The 22,077-nt window shown below is 44.9% G+C and overlaps 2 protein-coding genes and 1 long non-coding RNA gene across 5 annotated transcripts; 1 reads left to right on the forward strand and 2 right to left on the reverse strand.

Annotated features, from left to right (window-relative positions):
- Window positions 1-78: 78 nt before the first annotated feature.
- On the forward strand, window positions 79-19,347 carry LOC120459021 (uncharacterized). 2 transcript variants are annotated; one of them, XR_016168970.1, is made up of 4 exons: window positions 79-280; window positions 871-978; window positions 2,481-2,545; window positions 19,112-19,347. It is a non-coding gene; the product is annotated as an uncharacterized LOC120459021 (long non-coding RNA). The 2 variants fall into 2 exon arrangements; XR_016168969.1 differs by having other exon boundaries at window positions 19,209-19,347.
- Window positions 2,742-12,589, reverse strand: nfkbiz (nuclear factor of kappa light polypeptide gene enhancer in B-cells inhibitor, zeta). The gene is made up of 12 exons (XM_039646901.2): window positions 12,324-12,589; window positions 11,853-11,941; window positions 11,731-11,764; window positions 11,550-11,638; window positions 10,829-11,205; window positions 10,634-10,739; window positions 10,384-10,530; window positions 6,479-6,542; window positions 6,239-6,390; window positions 4,188-4,298; window positions 3,938-4,105; window positions 2,742-3,653 (listed from the first exon to the last, which is right to left on the reverse strand). Exons 1-12 carry the CDS (start codon window positions 12,514-12,516, stop codon window positions 3,609-3,611), a joined length of 1,575 nt encoding a protein of 524 aa, XP_039502835.1. The 5' UTR covers window positions 12,517-12,589; the 3' UTR covers window positions 2,742-3,608.
- Window positions 14,853-22,070, reverse strand: cep97 (centrosomal protein 97). 2 transcript variants are annotated; one of them, XM_089132619.1, is made up of 11 exons: window positions 21,966-22,070; window positions 21,386-21,528; window positions 21,128-21,286; window positions 20,948-21,049; window positions 20,756-20,869; window positions 20,451-20,617; window positions 19,617-19,781; window positions 19,341-19,495; window positions 17,003-17,570; window positions 16,714-16,789; window positions 14,853-16,116 (listed from the first exon to the last, which is right to left on the reverse strand). In XM_089132619.1, exons 1-11 carry the CDS (start codon window positions 22,021-22,023, stop codon window positions 15,508-15,510), a joined length of 2,316 nt encoding a protein of 771 aa, XP_088988745.1. In that variant the 5' UTR covers window positions 22,024-22,070; the 3' UTR covers window positions 14,853-15,507. The 2 variants fall into 2 exon arrangements, with proteins under 2 accessions (XP_088988745.1, XP_039502834.2); XM_039646900.2 differs by having other exon boundaries at window positions 17,003-17,582.
- Window positions 22,071-22,077: the final 7 nt, after the last annotated feature.

Raw genomic sequence — 22,077 nt, forward strand, 5'->3', positions numbered from 1 at the left:
GAAAACAGAAGCTGAATCCAAAATTGCCCCCTATACCCTTAGACTATTCGAGAGGACAAAAAAAACAAAAAATTTTTTCGAGAGGACAGCCTTTTGAAGTGGTGTCTGAAACCATAGTTATTGAGTGCACTCATTCAATCCCACACTGAACCGCACAAAGGCTGTAGAATACCCATAATGCACTGTGAATGAACTCCCGCGTCTGACCGGAAGATGGCGCCGCTGAATCAATCATCCAGTTTCCAAGCCGCGCTGCACCAGCGTAATATATATCATACAGGTATACATTCCTTTTAAATGTATTAGTAAATTATTTAATCACTGTTTATATGCCAGTTTCGATGTTAGATTTCAAGATAAATATTTTCATTACTACTGAAGCTGATAGTTCCCTACGTTTCAAATGATTATTATTATTAAACCGCAAACAGCAGCGCGTCGAACCCCCTCCCTCCTCAAGCGCACTTTATAGTGGAGTAATGTAGGGAACAGGGAATGAGGGATAGGGGGCGATTTCGGACACAGCAAGAGTTTAACAATAAATTTGAATCTGCGACGTTTTCATGACTTATAAGTGCGATAATAGTTCACACACAGTGACAAACTTTTTTTTTCTTTTTTTTTTTGAAGATGTAAGTTAACTTGCTCAGGTATAAAATAAACTACAGTCTCAAATGTGTTAACTAGACCGTCGTCTTCATCATTAAGTGTGTGTTGGTTATAAGTATAATTGAGTGATTGTGATGATTCAGACTGACAGAATTAGATAAATAATAATCAGTGATGTTTGATCGATCGTGTTGTTTGTCTTTTTTTTATCATTGTTTATCCTGATGCTTATTTTTATTTTATTTTAACCCTGTCCCTCAGATCCGATGTTAATCCAGGATGTTGGATCAGGCCGATCGAGGAAGACTGTGATGACGAAGGGTCTGTACGTCACTGACACGCGGAGACATGTTTCTGTAACACTCACAGGTAACAGTGGGACTTTTCTTTTGGAGTAAAACTCATTTGTTGATTACAGTCGCTCACTATTCACTGATAGAGACGCGTGACGTGTGTGTGAGACGAGCTTCGATTGACTTCAGTGTGAAACTCTCCGACTGAACTGTGTGTGTCAGTAAAGCGGATGTGTGTGTGTGTCAATGAATATTCTAGTCAAATCATCTATAAAAAGTTTGTGTGTGTGTGTGTGTGTGTGTGTGTGTGTCAATGAATATTCTAGTCAAATCATCTATAAAAAGTTTGTGTGTGTGTGTGTGTGTGTGTGTCAATGAATATTCTAGTCAAATCATCTATAAAAAGTTTGTGTGTGTGTGTGTGTGTGTGTGTGATGACACCAGTGCTGGGAATGTGACAGGAAGTAGAAGCACCTGCAGGAGGAAGTGGAGCTCTACTGTCAGAACTGATGCTGCGTTCCAATCGCCTACTAACCCTACGCCCTAAAGTATGTGGCCTACTCTTTTTGTGGAGAAAAAGAGAGTGTGTAGCAGAAGAGTAGACACGCGGTGAGACACACTATCACATCATAGCGTCTAGCGATTGCTCTCTCTCTTAGTTACACACATCCTGTCACTCATCCTGTCAAAGATACAGTCCTCCACAGTTAATGTAATTTTCTACTGTTTGGGAAAGAAGGGAAGCGTTGAACTGCAGCCGCGCCGCTCCTCATATTCATGCATAACAATCTGTTTTAAAGTTAATGGCCAAACAGATCTTTATAAAGTTTCATGTTGTTTTTGCAGATGAAATCTAACATGGATAACAAAGACCATTTACACATACATATGATGTTTTTATCAGTAAAAATTAGTCACTCAACCCCTTTATACAAAACCCTTCAAAAAATAATGTGGAAATATGAAGTTGTTAATTTAAAATAGTCTGTGGTTTAAGATCCGACTGCTTGAAATCCTCGATCAGACTCGAATTACCAGTTTATCAGGATCAAAGTACAGTCAGCTTGAGATGCTAGTTCCTTGTTATGATCGTCGCTGTAACCGGTCCGTGGTTGAAACTTAATCTGTGGTTGAACAGACTTTAAACCCCCAGACCAATGAAACTGTTTATTATCTTCACATTCAGATGATCTTCATTTGAATATTATTTGTCCTGCTTGTATATTACTTCTGAAACAAACACCAGAGTAACTGACAGTGAATGTTGAGTATGATGAGAATCACTGCGGTTCACCGAATCTGAGAATATTGCGGATTCATGTTTTTGTAAACGTGACGGAAGAAGGAAATGCTCAAGTCGAGGTTAAAGCTGATGATGCTTCATTTGACTAGAACGTTCCCTAAAGTCCTCTCGAGTTTCACCAGAGTAAGACGAAACCTTCTGCTTCCCTATAGTAAAAATAAAACTTGCATAAGTGAGGGGATTCTCTGGGATATACTTTTCAAATCTATTTTCAGTGTCTTCCGTGTGCCTATTGTCTGTATATGAATGTGAAATTTTGTCATTGTGTTTTAAAGGTCAGAGTTTGTTAGCAGAGGAACACGGCTGTGACGGAGACTTTCCCTGGTAAACACGTCAACAGGTACTGTGCCAGTAAACGTCATTGATACTGTGAATATTAGCTCTATTACTGCCTTTTTATGGTCTCATCCATGAGTTCCTGCAAGTCCTGTTGAGGTGTGTGCTCGTTTTTCACATATTCAGTGCGATTATTTCCTGGTCGGGATCAGTTTTCTGCACTTTTGTTCTGAAATGTGTTGAAAGCTGAAACACTCATGTGAACAGAGGAAAACCAAACTTTATTTAAGATTGAATTACAGTTGACAAAAATCAAATTTACAGAATATCGAGTGACCTGCGGGAAACACTAGCCCACTCCTGCTATAATACCCATCACCACACAAACACAAACATCGTGCAGATTCTTTAATACGAGCGGTTATAATGCACTCACGCCATCTCTCTGTTTTCATAAAGAAACACCTTCAACCATATCTTACTGCAGGTTTTACTATTGATTCTGAGAATAACAGAATCAAACTGAATAATCTGAATATTTATCCAGGATAATAATTATAGGACTTCTAGAGAATCACATGACCTCACAAAAAAGTTAATAATCCATGGAAAAAAGTCCCAAAGTGACATGCTGAAACACGCCCTAAGTCAACAATCAAGGACAATCTGGTCCAACCGGTTTAAAGTTACTGATTACCTTCTCCGATAGAGACTGTTGATAATGTTTAACATGCAAATCTTGAAAGTAAAAATAACAACATTGTAACATTATATTGTTTGGAGATTATAGTTTACAAACCTTTACACACCAAAAGCAACAGTTCAGATCTGCACTGAACAAGAGAAGAAGATTCACTGTTTAAGCCAGTCACTGAATCTTACGACTTTTATTATTACTTGACGAATAATCCACCCTAACCTCCCCAATACACCGATCCCTCTTCTATTGCCAGGCAGATTCTCTGAACCGTTGCTCTCACTTTCCTGTGCCGTCTACTACTCAGTAGTGAACAATGATAAAACTGTTTCATAGAAACAACCGACATCTGCCTGAAGTGGCAAATGGTTCTGTACATGATCCGGACTGCCTGACTGACAGCGATTCCTGTGGGGCGAAGGGTCGGTGTTCAGGAGCGGGACTGCACTCCTTTACCTTTCAGGATCCGACGCACCTGTGGAGAAGAGGAGGAACAGGATGAGTGGAAACTGAAGAAGAGGAGGAACAGGATGGGTGGAAACTGAAGAAGAGGAGGAACAGGGTGAGTGGAAACTGAAGAAGAGGAGGAACAGGATGGGTGGAAACTAGAGTGACGCCGTGAGCCTGAGGCTCTCCCACTGCATGGACCGGTCTGGGCCGTTTAGTAGAGTTATATAACACTTGAAATAGTCTGATCCCAGGTCTGATCCAATCTGATTGATATATCGAGTTATATAAGCCTGATCCCGGCTCTCTTACCTGTTCTCCCAGTGGACCCTCAGGCACCAGTTGGGCCGGCTGCTCGTTCTCCAGGTTCTTGGCGCTGGGATCGGCTCCTCGTCTCATTAGTAACCGGACCGCCTCCACCTGAGCCTGGCGACCCTGCAGAGCGCTAGCCATGTGGAGCGCCGTGTTCCCGCTGAACGCCTGTCAATGACATCACACAGTGGTTACATGATGCCCAGCGAGTGGTCACATGATGCCCAGCGCCACACAACACTCAACTAACCTTTGCGTTTATGACGGAGAAGTAGCTGGGCTGATCCAGGAACAGGCGCAGGAGCTCGACGTTAGCCTCTTCAGCAGCCATATGTACAGCGGAGCGCCCACTCTTACGGTCCTGCGGGAAACATGGGACAGAGTCGGGGACATCACACAGACGGCACTGACGAGTGACGGAGGTGTGACTGTAGCGTGACGGAGGCGTGACTGTAGCGTGACGGAGGCGTGACTGTAGCGTGACGGAGGCGTGACTTTTGCATGACTAGTGTGATGGAGGCGTGACTGTAGCGTGACGGAGGTGTGACTGTAGCGTGATGGAGGCGTGACTGTAGCGTGATGGAGGCGTGACAGAAGTGTGACGGAAGCATGACTGTAGCGTGATGGAGGCGTGACTTTTGCATGACTAGTGTGATGGAGGCGTGACAGAAGCGTGACGGAAGCATGACTGTAGCATGACGGAGGCGTGACTTTTGCATGACTAGTGTGATGGAGGCGTGACAGAAGCGTGACTGTAGTGTGATGGAGGCGTGACTGTAGCGTGACGGAGGCGTGACTGTAGCGTGATGGAGGCGTGACTTTTGCATGACTAGTGTGATGGAGGCGTGACAGAAGCGTGACGGAAGTCATGACTTTTGCATGACTAGTGTGATGGAGGCGTGACAGAAGCGTGACGGAAGCATGACTGTAGCATGACGGAGGCGTGACTGTAGCGTGAAGGAGGCGTGACTTTTGCATGACTAGTGTGATGGAGGCGTGACAGAAGCGTGACTGTAGTGTGATGGAGGTGTGACTGTGGCGTGACAGAGGCGTGACTCTTGCATGACTAGTGTGATGGAGGCGTGACAGAAGCGTGACGGAAGCATGACTGTAGCGTGAAGGAGGCGTGACTTTTGCATGACTAGTGTGATGGAGGTGTGACTGTAGTGTGAGTGAGGCGTGACTAGCGTGATGGAGGCAAGACAGAAGTGCGACGGAAGCGTGACTGTAGCGTTACGGAGGCGTGACTGTAGCGTGATGGAGGCGTGACAGAAGCGTGACGGAAGCATGACTGTAGCGTGACGGAGGCGTGACTGTAGCGTGAAGGAGGCGTGACTTTTGCATGACTAGTGTGATGGAGGCGTGACAGAAGCGTGACGGAAGCATGACTGTAGCGTGATGGAGGTGTGACTGTAGCGTGACGGAGGCGTGACAGAAGCGTGACGGAAGCATGACTGTAACGTGACGGAGGCGTGACTTTTGCATGACTAGTGTGATGGAGGTGTGACTGTAGCGTGATGGAGGTGTGACTGAGGCGTGACTAGCGTGATGGAGGCGTGACAGAAGTGCGACGGAAGCGTGACTGTAGCGTGATGGAGGCGTGACTGTAGCGTGATGGAGGCGTGACTGTAGCGTGATGGAGGCGTGACTGTAGCGTGATGGAGGCGTGACGGTAGCGTGATAGAGGCGTGACTGTAGCGTGATGGAGGCGTGACAGAAGCGTGATGGAAGCATGACTGTAGCGTGACTGTAGAGTGACAGAAGCGTGACTGTAGCGTGACTGTGGCGTGACTGTAGCGTGACGGAGGCGTGACTGTAGCGTGACGGAGGTGTGACTGTAGCGTGACGGAGGTGTGACTGTAGCGTGATGGAGGCGTGACAGAAGCGTGATGGAAGCATGACTGTAGCGTGACTGTAGTGTGACAGAAGCGTGACTGTAGCGTGATGGAGGCGTGACTGTAGCGTGATGGAGGCGTGACTGTAGCGTGACGGAGGTGTGACTGTAGCGTGACGGAGGTGTGACTGTAGCGTGACAGAAGCGTGACTGTAGCGTGACAGAAGCGTGACAGAAGCGTGACTGTAGCGTGACAGAAGCGTGACTGTAGCGTGACAGAAGCGTGACTGTAGCGTGACAGAAGCGTGACTGTAGCGTGACAGAAGCGTGACTGTAGCGTGACAGAAGCGTGACTGTAGCGTGACAGAAGCGTGACTGTAGCGTGACAGAAGCGTGACTGTAGCGTGACAGAAGCGTGACTGTAGCGTGAAGGAGGTGTGACTGTAGCGTGACTGTGGCGTGTTCACCTTGGCCTCCAGCGAGGCGCCCATGAGCATCAGTGTGCCGATGCACTCGCTGAGCATCTTCCTCTTCTGCTGCAGAGCCGGACTCTGAGACACACACTGCTCCTGCACTGCTGCATTGTGGGACAGCACCGCCACGTGCAGAGGAGTGAGGCCTACACACACACACACACCAGGTTAGAGCCCGTTTCATGTGCTGGGGAGTAAACACTGTTAACCAGGACAGATGAAGAGTTCACTGACCCTCGTAGTTGACCACGTCCACATCGAGCGCTCTCCCACTAGTCTGCACGCTTCTCAGGATGGCCTGCGGGAAACAGCAAGTTTCTTACTCACAAGACAACTGAGAATAAACAGGTCTGAACATGCACTGCATTCTGGGAGAAGGGAGGCGTTCTGCATGAATGCTACAGTAGCGTGACGGGTAACGACTGCAGAGACGGTTGCGTGTCACGACCTGTCAACACTTCTTGGCTGGCAGAAACACAGGCATGTTGCTTTGGGCTCTTATCAAAGGCGTTGTTGTGCTGCCTCTCGAGGGGAATTTTCCACTGGACTGCATGGCGCTTTTTTTCAGGAAATGCATATTATTCAAGCATGTTATGAGGAAGTTAGCGAGCGCCTGGTTAAATAAACACATAGACCAGGACTGTTGATGGATGAGATAATAGGGCTAACAAGGAAACAGTGGCATTCTTCACCAGTGTAGGTTAGGTTGGGCCTGGGTGAGTGAATTCAACAACTGACTTGTCAATTAATGAGTGAGATTAGTGAGGTCAATTTGTGAAGGAGCATTTATCCATTTCAATTTATTAGACCATAAGCGTGCTAATAGTGGGCTAACAGTTAGCATGGTAATACTATGAGAAGTTCAGTTTTAATTAATCTGATGTGAAGCTTCGCTTTTTAACAGATTCAGTCCTGCTGAATCCACAAGTTTATTATTAAGTGTTGTTATTATTTTGTTGGTAATTATTATTAAGAAATCCATTTTATTATTATTATTTATTTTTTTTAACTCAATTTTAATGTTTAAATTAAAGTAATCAAAAAGCATGTCTAATTAATAGAAATCATGAAACTTGTACAATTTAACAACAATTTATTAATAGTATAAAAAATGACTTGTTTAGGGCCGGGTCTCATTTAAACATTTTCGATATCGATACCAATCTTGACTTTAATACCAGTTCCTGAACGATATTTTTTTTTATGCCTGTAAGTCTGTGAAAAAGTCAACAAACTGAAAACATAAATATAACGAATATAAAGCTTTGCAAACAACTGGCAAAAGTAGCCTAATGATTATGAAAGTAAAAAAAGCAAGAAGTCATTTTAATTGTTTTATTAATAAACTAGTGTTTTCTGAGTCAGGGTTAGGTTCATTAGGTTCAGGGTTCGGTTCACTGAGTTTCGGTTCATTAGAGACGCGCTCCAGTTCCTCCTGCAGAACAACTTTCTGCTGGTAAGTTTATTGTGTGCTGTCGAGTGCTTCATCGGATTTGATGTGTTGCCGGACTTGGCAGCAATGATTTTGTCACAAATATTGCAAAAAGCATGTCTTGTCAATTTAATTCATAACAACAATTTATTAATAAAATTAAATTTCTAAGAAAAGTGAAACAAAGTGCTGCACAAAAATTATAATTAGTTATTGTTCGTGTTAGTATTATTAGATAGAGATTAGATCATTTCTACTGTACAACAGTAATACATTTCTGTCACAATTTTAAGTTAAACAGAACTTTTGATTTTGATGGGTTGCCATGAAGACCTTTGAGTTCCTGTGTGTTTATGAGATGACGATAGTTTTTCTCAAGTGAAATGGTAAAATGTGGCTCTCTGAGTAGCTTTGAAGTTCATGCATTCACATCGGGATGAATATGAAAACACAGCGGGTGTCACGACGAGTGCTTCAGTGTGTGTGGGAAAGGAAACCATATAGATGTCGAGATTTGATTTAAAGGTTCCCTAGAATGTGTTGAAATAATATTTTAATTTTGTCTCTGATATCTACATAGTGGGTGTGTCATGTGGCTTATTTAAGGGTTTAAAATTTCATTTAAAATGGTTTCAACTCTAGAAATTGGCCCTAGAATGAAATGGTCTGTTTTTACCTTATTTGGAAGGGTCATGAATAGTAATGAGGAGTTCTGATCTGATTGGCTGTTTCACTTATCAAACTCTGAAATACAAGCGTGCAAAATAATCATACGTCGGTTTTCAAAAATTAAAACATTTTAACAAATGGACTAACGCTAGATGCCTTGTCAAATAAATAGCATCAACTTATGTGGTGGAGAATTTGAAGGATTGAGTGAGATCTGTGAGCAACTAAATAACGTAGTTAGCCCCCTGACGTGTTGTTGATGAAATAGACGAAAGCAAAATTATTTGACAAAAGGGAATTTACATATAAATCTACAAAATAATCCTGTACATTGACAACACAGGCAAGAAATATTAACCTCAGCGTAAATATTTTGTCATACTATTTATTTATGTATGCTGGTTACTTGGAGTTTGCTATTGTTACTGTACTAGGATCTTGAGCTGGATCTAGAAAACACAGTGTAATCATCGTTAATGCAGGAATAGGGTTGTAATTGCCCCCTTCTTCAGTATGAGACGCTGAGAGAAGCCGGCTTGATATTGTCCCAGGTTAGAAAATAAATCCGTAGTGAAATGCGCAAAGAAAACTAACAACTTGGAATTAAACTGTTGTGGTAACATTATCCGATTATAGACAAACATCAACCACGCCTGTTGGCATTTCTTTTCCGTGGGAAGGGTATGAAAAGTCCTCATATCCCCTGCGCAGCCTGGAACATAACATTTGTTTCCATGATCTGCCATTTTCCCTGTGATCCTCGCTTGTTTCTCCACCTGCAGAACTTCCGATGATTCGAGTTTCGCCTGGCATTGAACATGGGCTGGCATGCAAATTTCTGGAGGCGTACTATGCCAAGATAAATTCAATTTCAAATTCTAGGGCACCTTTAAGTGTACTAACATGCTGATTATTTACAAATTCCGTAAAATTCCACGTTATGAAGTAAATTCTATTTTTATGGCTGGATTCCTCAATTTCCTGCGTTTTCCGCATCGCGGCAGTCATAGGTCCGTTATGATACTGTTATGATGTTTGAAGTGAGTCTGAAGCACGAAAGCTTCTTCATAATAAGACAATATAATTAATATGATAATCTAGTGGTTGAGGTTCCATTCAATCGTAGTGTGAACGGGTTTGATGCCCGTCATCGACTCGTAACATCAGTGCCGAACCAATATGCCCTCGGCTGTGGGTACTGTACTGGGTACTGTGGGAACAGCACTGTGTTCTTACACTCAGGCACAGGAGTAACCGGAGTACCTGCAGCGTGGGGGCGGAGTAACAGGAGTACCTGCAGCGTGGGGGCGGAGTAACAGGAGTACCTGCAGCGCGGGGGCGGAGTTACAGGAGTACCTGCTGCGTGGGGGCGGAGTAACAGGAGTACCTGCAGCGTGGGGGCGGAGTAACAGGAGTACCTGCAGCGTGGGGGCGGAGTAACAGGAGTACCTGCAGCGCGGGGGCGGAGTTACAGGAGTACCTGCTGCGTGGGGGCGGAGTAACAGGAGTACCTGCAGCGTGGGGGCGAAGTAACAGGAGTACCTGCAGCGTGGGGGCGGAGTAACAGGAGTACCTGCAGCGTGGGGGCGGAGTAACAGGAGTACCTGCAGCGTGGGGGCGGAGTTACAGGAGTACCTGCAGCGTGGGGGCGGAGTAACAGGAGTACCTGCAGCGTGGGGGCGGAGTAACAGGAGTACCTGCAGCGTGGGGGCGGAGTTACAGGAGTACCTGCAGCGTGGGGGCGGAGTAACAGGAGTACCTGCAGCGTGGGGGCGGAGTAACAGGAGTACCTGCAGCGTGGGGGCGGAGTAACAGGAGTACCTGCAGCGTGGGGGCGGAGTAACAGGAGTACCTGCAGCGTGGGGGCGGAGTAACAGGAGTACCTGCAGCGTGGGGGCGGAGTAACAGGAGTACCTGCAGCGTGGGGGCGGAGTAACAGGAGTACCTGCAGCGTGGGGGCGGAGTAACAGGAGTACCTGCAGCGTGGGGGCGGACTAACAGGAGTACCTGCAGCGCGGGGGCGGAGTTACAGGAGTACCTGCAGCGTGGGGGCGTGGCCCTTCTCAGCACACACGTGTAACGGGGACCGGCCCCAGGAGTCCAGGGTGTTGATCTCCGCGCCGAGAGAAAGCAGGTCTTGTGCGATCAGGTGCTGATCTGCAGCAACACTGACCTGGAACGCGCTCTGATTGGAGGAAGCATGAGATGAGATGAGTAACAGTAACAACAGGGTGTGTGTGCACAGGTGTGTATTCATCGGTTAAGGGAGTGATGTCTCGGGGCTGTACCTGCTGGTTGTGTTCCTTTATGTCCAGCATGCCAATGGCAGCCATTTTCCTGGCGAGGACGTAAGCCAGAGCTCTCCTGCCCTGAGCCACTGCGATGTGCAAGAACCTGCCAATCAGACACAGTCACTGACTGATCACAGGTCATGATTCTCTATGACTCTCCAACTCTGAGGCGCGTTTGATCTGATGACTCACGTGTCTCCGTCTCCGTCACGAGCGCTGAGCTCCGCCGCGCTGAGAGCCGCCAGTTTCTGCTCCTCCTGCTCGATCTGCCACTGGAAGAAGGACACTGGGACGACTGGGGTCACATGGTGTGTGTGCGCTGGGATGGAGTGTGTGTAAGAGCAGCTAGTGTACAGGGGCAGAAGAGGCTCACGACACACACTCTCAGCTTCAGTGAACAGGCCCAGAAGAGACTCCGGACCCCGAGCTGGATCACACACACTCTCAGCCTCACGACACACACGCGCTGGGCATCCGCTCACGCTCACGGACTCGATGGACAGCACCTCACCGATGTCCTGCAGCATCTCAGCGTCGAAGAGCGAGTTCTCACCGCGAACACATGCAGACTGAGGGAAACACACAGCAAGAGTTAAACACAGATCATGTGGATGTGAACAGGCAAGTACATCATCACACACACACATACACACACACACACACACACACACACACACACACACACACACACAGGGCTGATTGCAAGCCTGTAAGGGTTCTTCACCACACAAGACCAACCCTCACTAGATCGTCTCTTGCTTCGGATTTGAGAAGTTTCAAAAGTAATTTAAATAAAATTGATTTATAATTAACTATACTCTACGCTAAGATTCTTATTAAACTGTATAACAAAGAACAAAACACACACAGATCGTTTTCCATTGGAATCACAGAAAGATGATATTAGACGCACCCGAATGTTTCCGTCTGGAACTCGTTTCGCCGGATAGTCCGTCGGACTCTCCGCTCGCCTCTTCGTTCCCTGCAGCAAATGAGTCACGGCTACAAAAAACAGGAAATTAATTTCCAGTCATTTTTCAGAAACAACTTCCTTGTACTATTCGAACTCATAACTCATACAGTGATGTAATTACCTGGATATTCACTTTCAAATTGATATTGCTGAGTCTGTGAAGAAGAAAACAATTATGTCCGGCATACAGCACTGTGGATTTATAAATCCCGTCATAAAACATGAAATAATGTGAATAAGCACCTGGATGTTGTGATGGCGCTTCTGCAGGATCAGCTCTTTGACTGTGTTCTTCACTCGAACACCTTGATAGTGACTCCGTTTACGCTCTTCTACAATTAAACATCATTTACTTTAATCTCTAATTACGGTCCTCTGAAACACTGAATAACAGACTTTTGACAGTCTAGTTGCACAAACTTAAATAATAGTTTGACCAACAAACAGTTATCAATGGGGAAATCAGTTAAACTTTTCAGATTTAAATGAGAATAATCGACCTTTTTATGTAAATTGATTTTTTTTTTATTATAAAAAGTTATGATCAGTGTTGTGGCAAAAACACATTAAATGACCAACTTGTTTAACTTGTCTAAGCAGTTTTTACGCGATAGGTTACTCATTGTTTTCTTGACTGCCATTCGGTTCGCTAAATTAAAATGTAATTTTTTGTTTTAATTATAAGCATTACATATTACATTCGTTATTTCCTACCGTTGACGGAGTTCCGCGGGCTTCCCGCATCGCTCCAGGTCTGGTCCGGGTCCGAGTCCGAGTTCGGGGACAGGTTCGCTTCTGTGGGAGAAGAACAGCCGTAGAACGACCACAGTTGGACCGGGCTGGTCATAACATCGCTGTCTCGGTCCAGAAGACCCGAGAATTCCTCAGAAACTCCGTCGATTATCATTCTCTCTTGCTGCGACGCGCGTCTGAGCGTTTGATCTGAATGATGCGTCGCGACACTCTCTGGAGAACATAGACAGTGCTTGAGAACTTATCAGCGCGTGACGTGCGCAGGAACGTCAGGACACGCCCTCATCAACACTCCAGGGTTACACCACGCACCAGCATTCATAATCATTTATAATTAAAACAACACTATGAGAGGTGATTATAGGCTATGTCGTTTTAACGACATAACATCTCACTATTACCACACATTATGCCGTTAAAATTATATATTTACTTGGCCTTAAATTGACGTAGTCATGTACAAAATATGCCTTTCATCCACATAAAATATGTAAAGCCTATCGCAGCCCTTAATCCGAGGCGAACCTACACCCAGGCAAAATGAATCAGTGAGGCCTTTTTAAAAAATATATTTTATATAGGCCTATAGTTTCTTTTAATATATATTCATATATAAGATTTAGTTGTGTTAATATGCCATATCTTCATTACCTAGAGATTTAATTAAATAAAAAATAGTCAAAACACATCTAACAGAACGAAATGTCAATCTTCATCTTTATAACAGAAGATACAATAATAATACACAAATCTTCAAGATACAGCCTACAATATTCACATGTATAACGAATTGGATATAACGAATATATAGCCTATAACGAATTGTCACCTGTGGCGGAATATAAGCAATGCTATATAGAAATATATGGTTAGCATCTTAATTCAAACTTTATTTTATTATTGTATTGTTTCATTAACTAAGTATGCTAACTTAACTAATTAAATGTAAAGAGCTGGTTATTGTGTAAAGATATAGAGAGCTTTTCCAAAAGCACAATTTATTCTTGTTATTGTGAGTTTACAAAAATAAAAGTAGTCTAATGATGTGTATTATTACTCCACACTTGCACGCTCCACACTTTGTTTTTGTTTATTTTATAGGCTACAATATGTTTTTCACTTTTGTTTTAAATTGAATGGGCTGCCATAGGATTTGTCATAAAAGAGACTTCACCCAAAAATGAAAATCCTTTCATCATTTACTCACCCTCAAGTTGTTGCAAACCTTCTTCTGCTGAACACGAGGGAAGATATTTTGAAGAACGATTGGAACCAAACAGTTGTTTGGCACCATTGACTTCCATAGTAAAAAAAGACAAAAATAATAATATTGAAGTTAGTGGTGCCAAAGTTCCAATCATTCTTCAAAATATCTTCCTTTGCGTTCAGCAGAAGAAAGAAACTCATACAGGTTTGCAACAACTTGAAAGGATTTTCATTTTTGGGTGGAGTATCCCTTTAAGAGTTTTCTTTGTAATAAGGGTTTCTATGGGAGGAAAACGCGTTAATGTGTAATTAAAGGCAATGCTCGTATTCTGGGCCCATCTGCTATTCTGTAGGCCACACATGCTTTATTAATAAGGTGTGTACAGAATTTGATCTTTTAACATGAATGTCCATTGGGGGCTGCTATTGCTTTTTGAACGTCGAAGGATGATAAAGCCATGATAGGCTATACACATTTTATTTGGATAATGGGTTAGGTTAGGGTTTTTGTACATTTTTGTATTTTGTACATGAATACGTCATTTTAACGACATAACATCTCGTTGTTATGAGAAAAATATGTCGTTTTAACAACATAATTGAGTGACAGCAATGCGTCACCGTAGGGAACAGATGATCAGGATCTTCATAAACTGAACAGTTCTGATCCAAATCAATCCAACAACACCATTTATAAATATACTGAACCACTCAAGACAATGTAAACGAGTAAACAACCGAACAAACTAATGAATGAGGTTAGTCTATATTACATAAAATATAAAGAAAAGGCACAAAAAGAAGAACAGGTTATTCATGTTAAATGAATCACAAGAACAAACTCATGATTCCTGTAGATAAAGAGCTCCACCTAGTGGTGTTAGTGCTAGTCAAGTATATTTATATAGCACTTTTCACAATATAGATTGCATCAGAGCAGCTTCACAGTATCAATCAAAACATAATAACAATGTTCATTTCTTAGTGGAAAAACATCCACGTTTGGTAGAGCTGATCAATGTTACAGTTGATTGGTTCATTCATTTGAATATCCCCGAGCAAGCCAAAGGCAACAGTGTTGTTAGTGCTAGCAGTGCTAGTGGTGTAGTGTTGTTAGTGCTAATGCGGTCAGTGTTAGCAGCACTAGTGTTGTTAGTGCTAGTGGCTCATACGACCCGTGCCGTGTTCACAGCGGGTTTATTCACTGTAACGTCCGTGATGTTATTAATCAATTAGGTGATTTTTGAATTATAACTTTTTGGTGCAGGACATTGACCACAATGGTGAAGGAAAGTAAAACTTTATTTTAAAAAAGGTTTTGTTAAATATGTGACAAAAAAAAAAAAGAATAAAAATGTCAAATAAATTAACACTTGTTGCATACGCCACACAGAACACCTGTTGCAGCAGCACATACTGTAAATATCCAGAAGCACACATACGAATATTTATGATAAAGGCTAATAAACTCTCAACAGGTTCAAACTATCAAATAAATTCACATTTATTCCACACATCCACATGCTCCTCTACAGTTCAAGGCTATTTCTGGTTGTGTCGTCCAGACTTTGTTTAATAAGGAAACCAGTCGACTGGTAAGTGGACTGAAAGAGCTCGGCACTCTGGGTAAGTGAATATGTGATATCAATGACTTCTGACAGAAAGCTTTATAGTGATATTACAACTGTGTAAATGCATGTTCTCACTGTTCGAGAGAAGAAAGGCAGCAGCGGCCAGTCCTATAAAAGTCATTGTTGAGTTAAACACACAACCTCGTTCAATCAGCGAGTGTTTGACGGATGACATTAATGTAATATGCAAATAAAAGACATGTCTGTTGAATTCAAGGGATGATCTTCAAGAAAAGCTAAAGCTTCATCCACGAAGGCATGGGGTGTCATCAGTCTGATGTCCTGTGATGCCCGAACCTCAGCTCCGGTCAGGACAAGCGCTCCTGTTTTCCCGGAGGAGAGAGATCAGATGTTGCGTCTCCCTCCTCCTCCTCCTGCAGTCGCTGTACGGATGACAGATACTGCTGTAACAGGCTGTCTCCAGCGGCCAGAGCCCCCGACCCGAGCGAGAGAACCGGGGATCCGGCTGAGTTCCGGCTGGTGTCTGGCGCTGGGGGTCCTGCTGAGATCCGGCTGGTGTCTGGCGCTGGGGGTCCGGCTGAGATCCGGCTGGTGTCTGGCGCTGGGGGTCCGGCTGAGATCCGGCTGGTGTCTGGCGCTGGGGGTCCGGCTGAGATCCGGCTGGTGTCTGGCGCTGGGGATCCGGCTGAGATCCGGCTGGTGTCTGGCGCTGGGGGTCCGGCTGAGATCCGGCTGGTGTCTGGCGCTGGGGATCCGGCTGAGATCCGGCTGAGAACAGGCACTGGGGATCCAGCCCTGATCCGGCTGGTGTCTGGCGCTCCCTGTGTCTTTCCAAGGGAATGGAAACCGGACTCCGGGATGGAGATCTCAGTGCTGACGGGAGCGACAGCAGGAATGCTGGGATTGAATGAAGAGCTCTCGTTCACAGACGACTGCCACTCCAGCACAACCTGAAGCTGTTCGATAAACACAGTCAGAAATATTCATTATCTGCTGTTCGCATCTTTGATTCGCTCCTCACGTGAGGAACACTGGGGAACACTGAGGAACACTGAGGAACACTGAGGAACACTGGAGAACACTGGGGAACACTGGGCTACACTGGGGAACACTGAGGAACACTGGGGAACACTGAGGAACACTGAGGAACACTGAGGAACACTGAGGAACACTGGAGAACACTGGGGAACACTGGGCTACACTGGGGAACACTGAGGAACACTGGGGAACACTGAGGAACACTGAGGAACACTGGAGAACACTGGGGAACACTGGGCTACACTGGGGAACACTGAGGAACACTGGGGAACACTGAGGAACACTGAGGAACACTGAGGAACACTGAGGAACACTGGAGAACACTGGGGAACACTGGGCTACACTGGGGAACACTGAGGAACACTGGGGAACACTGAGGAACACTGAGGAACACTGAGGAACACTGAGGAACACTGGGGAACACTGAGGAACACTGGGTTCACATACTCTGGCCAGATTCTCTTGGTCTTGTTTATTCTGACTGAGATAACGAGAGTCTCCATCATGACACTGACCTGCTTCCACAGGAACTTCACCGCTTCTTCTTGCACACGTCTCTGCAGTCGGTCTTCTTCTTGTTGCTGGCGCACCCTGCAAAGCATAACAGTTACTGGGAAATACTTTACACCGTTTAAGCTTCCGTTATAGTTGAAGCCGTTTTAGTGTTTGAACTCATGAACGATTCACAGAAATACAAGAATGATTCAGGATCTATAAGAAAACTTTTCAAATCTTTCCTTTAGTCTTTATTCAGTGAATCTCTGGAATTGTTTGACTCGTGTGTTTAATGGTGAAGAGTTTCACCTGTCCAGTTCTGCGGTCAGGTGGACGATGTGGTCCTGCATTCTGCGCAGGCGTATCTCAGCTCGCACTTCTCTGGCCTGTGTGTGACAGTGGCGTGTGTGGTGACCCCTCCACCAGGCCTGGATCCTCACGGCGGCGTTACACTGCATCCCAGTCCCAGTCCCAGTCCTCCCACAATCCTCCACAGACCCGTTCTGGAACACGGCATCCCCGTTAAACAGCGCGTCTGTGTGACTGAGCTGCTCCAAACCACCCGATGCATGTGTGTGAGAGGCGAGGATAGCTCCGCCCCCTGACTCCTCAGCCGGTGGGTGGAGCTGAGTGGATGTGGGAGGGGCCAGGGAATCCTCAAACTCCTCCTCCCCACTGTCAGGAGCTGACTCTGGATGATGGACCGCAGGGTTAAAGGGTAAGAAAGCAGATTCAGAGGACAGCAGACTCCCATGATGCATCTCTTCATCCGTCACGTCCTCCACAATCATCCGGTCCTCATCAGCGAGTGGAGGCCGGGCCGCAGAGACGACAGGTGTAGAAGAGTCAGAGCACATCCACGAGTTCATCTGAACACCTGGAACCACATCTGCAATCATAATGGAGAATCAGGACAGGAGAAAGACCCTGACGAGAGATGCACTGATGAACTGCGGTCCTAAAAGTGTTTTAATGGATATTTAATACCTGGATCACAAAAAGAATCAGATCAGTCAATAACGCAAGCCTGCCCATTAAACTAGCACTGATGTCAACTGGCACCGGGCAAATGACAGAGATGATTTTGACTCATTTAACTTAGTTAATTACTAACTTAATTCATGATTGTTTAAAAGTGTCTCTTTCAGATGCGCAGTGTCAGGTGTGATCGTTAGTTAGCAAAGCAGTTTCCCGTCACAGTCCGGTAATGTTGGCGAGCGTCTGGCCCGCTTGTTTGTACCGTATTTAAAGGGATAGTTCACTTTGAAATTAATTTTGATATGTTTTATCTTACCTCAAGGGCATCCAACATGTAGGTGTCTTTGTTTCCACAGTATTTTCAATTGTGATATTTTTCGGTCAAAGCGTTCGTGTCTGTCAGTCATATAATGCAGGTCTATGGTCACCACCTCAAAGAGCAGCACAGAGAAGTCCAGATTAAACATGATTTAATGACTTGTAAATGTAAGTACACACTGATGGCCTAAGACACGAAACGAGCGGTTTGTGTGAGAAAACCAGCAGTATTTATATCGTTTTACTTCTTGTAATCACAGCCACGTCCAACTGATCTGAGGCCGCGGGCGCTTCGGTCTGCGCATTCGCCGGAAGTGATCTCTCGCACGTGTACGTCACTCATTGTTTACACAGAGATTTGGGAAGTGTTACCCTTCACTGTGAAGATCTAATCATATTTAGATATACAGGAAATCGCAATGGAAGACGATTTCGATGTTTAGATCTTCACAGTGAAAGGCAACACTTCCGAAATCTCTGTGTAAACAATGAGTGACGACACACGCAAGAGATCACTTCCGGCAGAACGTTGGACACGGTTCAGTTGGACATTGGACGACTGATTCAGATCAGTTGGATGTGGTTGTGATTACACGAGGTAAAACTATATAAATACTGTTGGTTTTCTCACACAAACCGCTCGTTTCGTGTCTTAGGCCATCAGTGTGTACTTACATTCACGAGTCATTAAATCATGTTTAATCTGGACTTCTCTGTGCTGCTCTTTGAGATGGTGACCATAGACCTGCATTATATGACTGACAGACACGAACGCTTTGACCGAAAAATATCACAATTGAAAATACTGTGGAAACAAAGACACCTACATCTTGGTTGCCCTTGAGCTAAGATAAAATATATCAAAAATTAAGAGTGATTAAATGAGATTAAGCGAGATCAAGTGTAACGTGTGTAGTGATTACGTGTAATGAAGATGAAACCTCAGGCTGATGAAACCCTTTATCTACCATAACTGTACACTTGTAAATAACATATCTGTACATTAATTTAAACAATTATACAAATGTTATTCATTTATTTCTACTACTGTATGATATCACATTATTTAAATTTGATCATATTTCATTTCTACTGTGTAATTCCTTTCTATTTCTGCACCAGGACTGTACTTTCTTCTGCTGTCACTAAGATCAACTCCTTGTGTGTGAAAACAACAAACTTGGCAAATGAAGCTCAGTCTGATTCTGATTCTGATTAGCATGGCTGTGTGGAAACGGATCTGCTAAACTGGATCGCTGGGGCTGGTGAAGAAGAGAGATCTGCGCTGATACACCACTGTGAAAAGTGGCACAACTGTTTAGTGTATTCCTGTGTCTGTGACCGATCTGACCTGTCTGAGGAATGACATCATCATCCTCATCCTCCTCATCCTCCTCCTCATCTCGGCTCCTGTGGTCCCGGCACAGATGCATGGGTAGGTGTGTGGGCCGAGAAGGATTCTGGGAACAGCAGAGATGTGTTTTCTGCAGCTGTTTCTGATGCTGTCTGCAGACACACACACACACACACACACACACACACACACACACACACACACACACACACACACACACACACACTGAAGATCAGGTTTGCTGGGGATTGCATGCAGTGTTTTGGATGCTACCTTTGCTTGTTGAGGATTTTCTCGAGTTTGGCGTCCTCCGCGGACTGTAATGCAGATGCGGCTGTTACGGGACAGGTGTTGGACAGGTACTGGACCAGCAGCCCGTGCTGACCGGGCCGAAACACTCGACCTTTGCCCTGACTGTACAGCCATTCCCCTTTCAGCCTGCAAACATTGAGGAATGTTGTCATGAGTAACGTTGTCTGGTTAGTTCACCCGGAGATTGAAGTTCTGTCATTAATGACTCTTCCTCATGGCGTTCCTAACCCTAACCCTTTCATTCATCTATAGACCTCAAAGATATTTTTAATGAAGTCTGAGAGCTTTCTGTCGCTCCACTGACAGTCTACGCAACTACCACTGTTTATAAAGAGAGCGTTAAACTAATCTTTATGAATTAAGCACATTTTCTGAAGAGACACGATTGCTTATATGATGAATAGATTTAATTTAGGCTTTTATTCACATATAACATTCAGGATAATGTACACTACTGGAACTGCTGTGTGTGTGTGTGTGTGTGTGTGTTTATAAGTGTTTCAGTCCTGGTCCTGATGCTCGAGCGCTGACACAGTTCAGATCACAGAGCTCTTTCCTCATTGAGCTGATGATCTGAATCCAGTGTGTTTCATGAGCGAGACGTACAGAACGAACATGGAGGAACCCCGGACCAGGACTGCACACCCCTGAGTCTCCTCACACTGCGGTCGATGATCTGTGATTTAATGCAGAATGGCGTGTGACAGACACTAGCATCTGTTCAAAATGGTGTGTATTGCAACAGTAAAAACCAGATTCACACACAGACTGAAACTCTATTAGTGGAAAACTTGCCCTTCTTTCTGTGAGACGCTGAACCCGTCCAGCACCCGCAGCTGCAGACACCAGCTGACCACGTACGGGCGGTAGTCACAGGCGGGCAGAGCTGGCGTGGGCATCACACACGGGTTACCGGCGATGGAGAGCTGCTCCAGGGTGTGTAGCGGCGCTAAATACGACACCTGCAATTCACACACACACACACATGCTAACCCAGGCTATACGACACCTACAGTCCACACACAACCGTTTGTGTGTGTGTGTGGTGTACAATAGTGTGTGTGCTGTACAGTAGTGTGTGTGTGTGTGTGTGTGTGTACCTCAGTGAGGTCTCGGATCTCGTTCTCTGCCAGCGACAGCACCGTGAGGCTCGAGGGCAGGTGAGCGGGAACGCAGCGTAGAGTCGTGATGATGTTTCCATGCAGAAGAAGAGTCTGAGACAGGGACACATCCGTCTTAGCAGAAACATTCGCGCGTCACATGACACTCATCTCTCGACACACGGCTCATACCTTCAGCGCCGAGAGCTTGGTGAGGTCTCCTATGTGAGAGATGTTGTTGTCTGACAGATCCAGATGCTGAAGAGAAACGCAGCTGTGCAGCTGCTCGATGACCTGCACAAACACACACATGCTGACTCTGACGAGGACACCAAGATTCAGCCTCATTTTCTATCTAACTAACGGAAGTACCTTAATGTTGTTTCCGGCCAGATTGAGCCACTGGAGGAGCGGCAGGTCCTTCAGGCCCTCGATGTATCCGATGCTGTTGTTCGGGAGGTTGAGAACGCGTAAATTATTGAGCTTCGAGACGCCCATCATGCGTACCAGCCGGTTGGAGGCCACAGACAGCTGTCAACACACACACACACACACAGGAGGTCAAACAAACACACACACACACCTGACCCACGGGCTGGAGGGTTAGTGTAAACACACACACACACACACCTGCTGAAGGGCCTCAGCGCGCTCCAGGTGCTCCAGCTTGATGATGTGGTTCTGGTCCAGAATAAGAGTGTGAGTCTCTCCACTGAACAACTTCGGATCCAGTTTGTGGAGATTCTGCTTAGAAAGGTCTAATAAACCAGGACCTTAATAATCACAGAACAACACAGTGAAACTCCTTCTGTTCGAACAACACAGTTTCAATGTAAAGCCAAGGTTAAATAAAATCTTCAGAGGTTTAATTAATATCAAGTTTATTAACCTAAGAGATAACTGAAATCTGAAGCTGATGGCGACAAAAATAATCGCCAAAATCGCTACATCCAGTGCAACTAATTTAAATAAACCCCATCCTATCAGATGTGTTATTAACATCAGATATGTGGATGAAATCCTGTCAGTGTAAAAACAGCAGATTTCAGATTTCTGCACATTATGACAGAAACTCATCAGACGTCCAGTTCGTCACGAGCGCCACACGCTGCATGTTAAACATGTACTGCATGTACAATGGACATACAACACAATATCTATCTAACCAACAGTACCGAATAATATTTTTAATTTAATCTATTTCGTATACCTTGGTAATTATCCATTTGCTCCCCGGGATGGCGAATCTGCTCGTCACTCGCCGCCATACTTCCCGCTTGAGTCAGCCAGGCAACCGATACTCTATTTCATTGGATAAACGA

This window comes from Pimephales promelas, chromosome 6 (genome assembly GCF_988280905.1).
Source record: "Pimephales promelas chromosome 6, fPimPro1.hap1.1, whole genome shotgun sequence".
Lineage (NCBI taxonomy): Eukaryota > Metazoa > Chordata > Actinopteri > Cypriniformes > Leuciscidae > Pimephales > Pimephales promelas.

Bases quoted from the DNA above. Each gene is read 5' to 3' on its own strand.
- nfkbiz (XM_039646901.2), bottom strand. From the start codon at position 12,516: ATGATAATCGACGGAGTTTCTGAGGAATTCTCGGGTCTTCTGGACCGA. The intron at 11,765-11,852 runs GTGCTTATTCAC...TCTTCTTCACAG, and splicing joins AGCGCCATCACAACATCCAG to ACTCAGCAATATCAATTTGA. The intron at 10,531-10,633 runs GTACAGCCCCGA...TCCTCCAATCAG, and splicing joins TAAAGGAACACAACCAGCAG to AGCGCGTTCCAGGTCAGTGT.
- cep97 (XM_039646900.2), bottom strand. From the start codon at position 22,023: ATGGCGGCGAGTGACGAGCAGATTCGCCATCCCGGGGAGCAAATGGAT. The intron at 20,870-20,947 runs GTATGAGCCGTG...TCCCTGTCTCAG, and splicing joins CCAAGCTCTCGGCGCTGAAG to ACTCTTCTTCTGCATGGAAA. The intron at 17,583-19,340 runs GTCAGATCGGTC...TTATGATTGCAG, and splicing joins TGATGTCATTCCTCAGACAG to ATGTGGTTCCAGGTGTTCAG.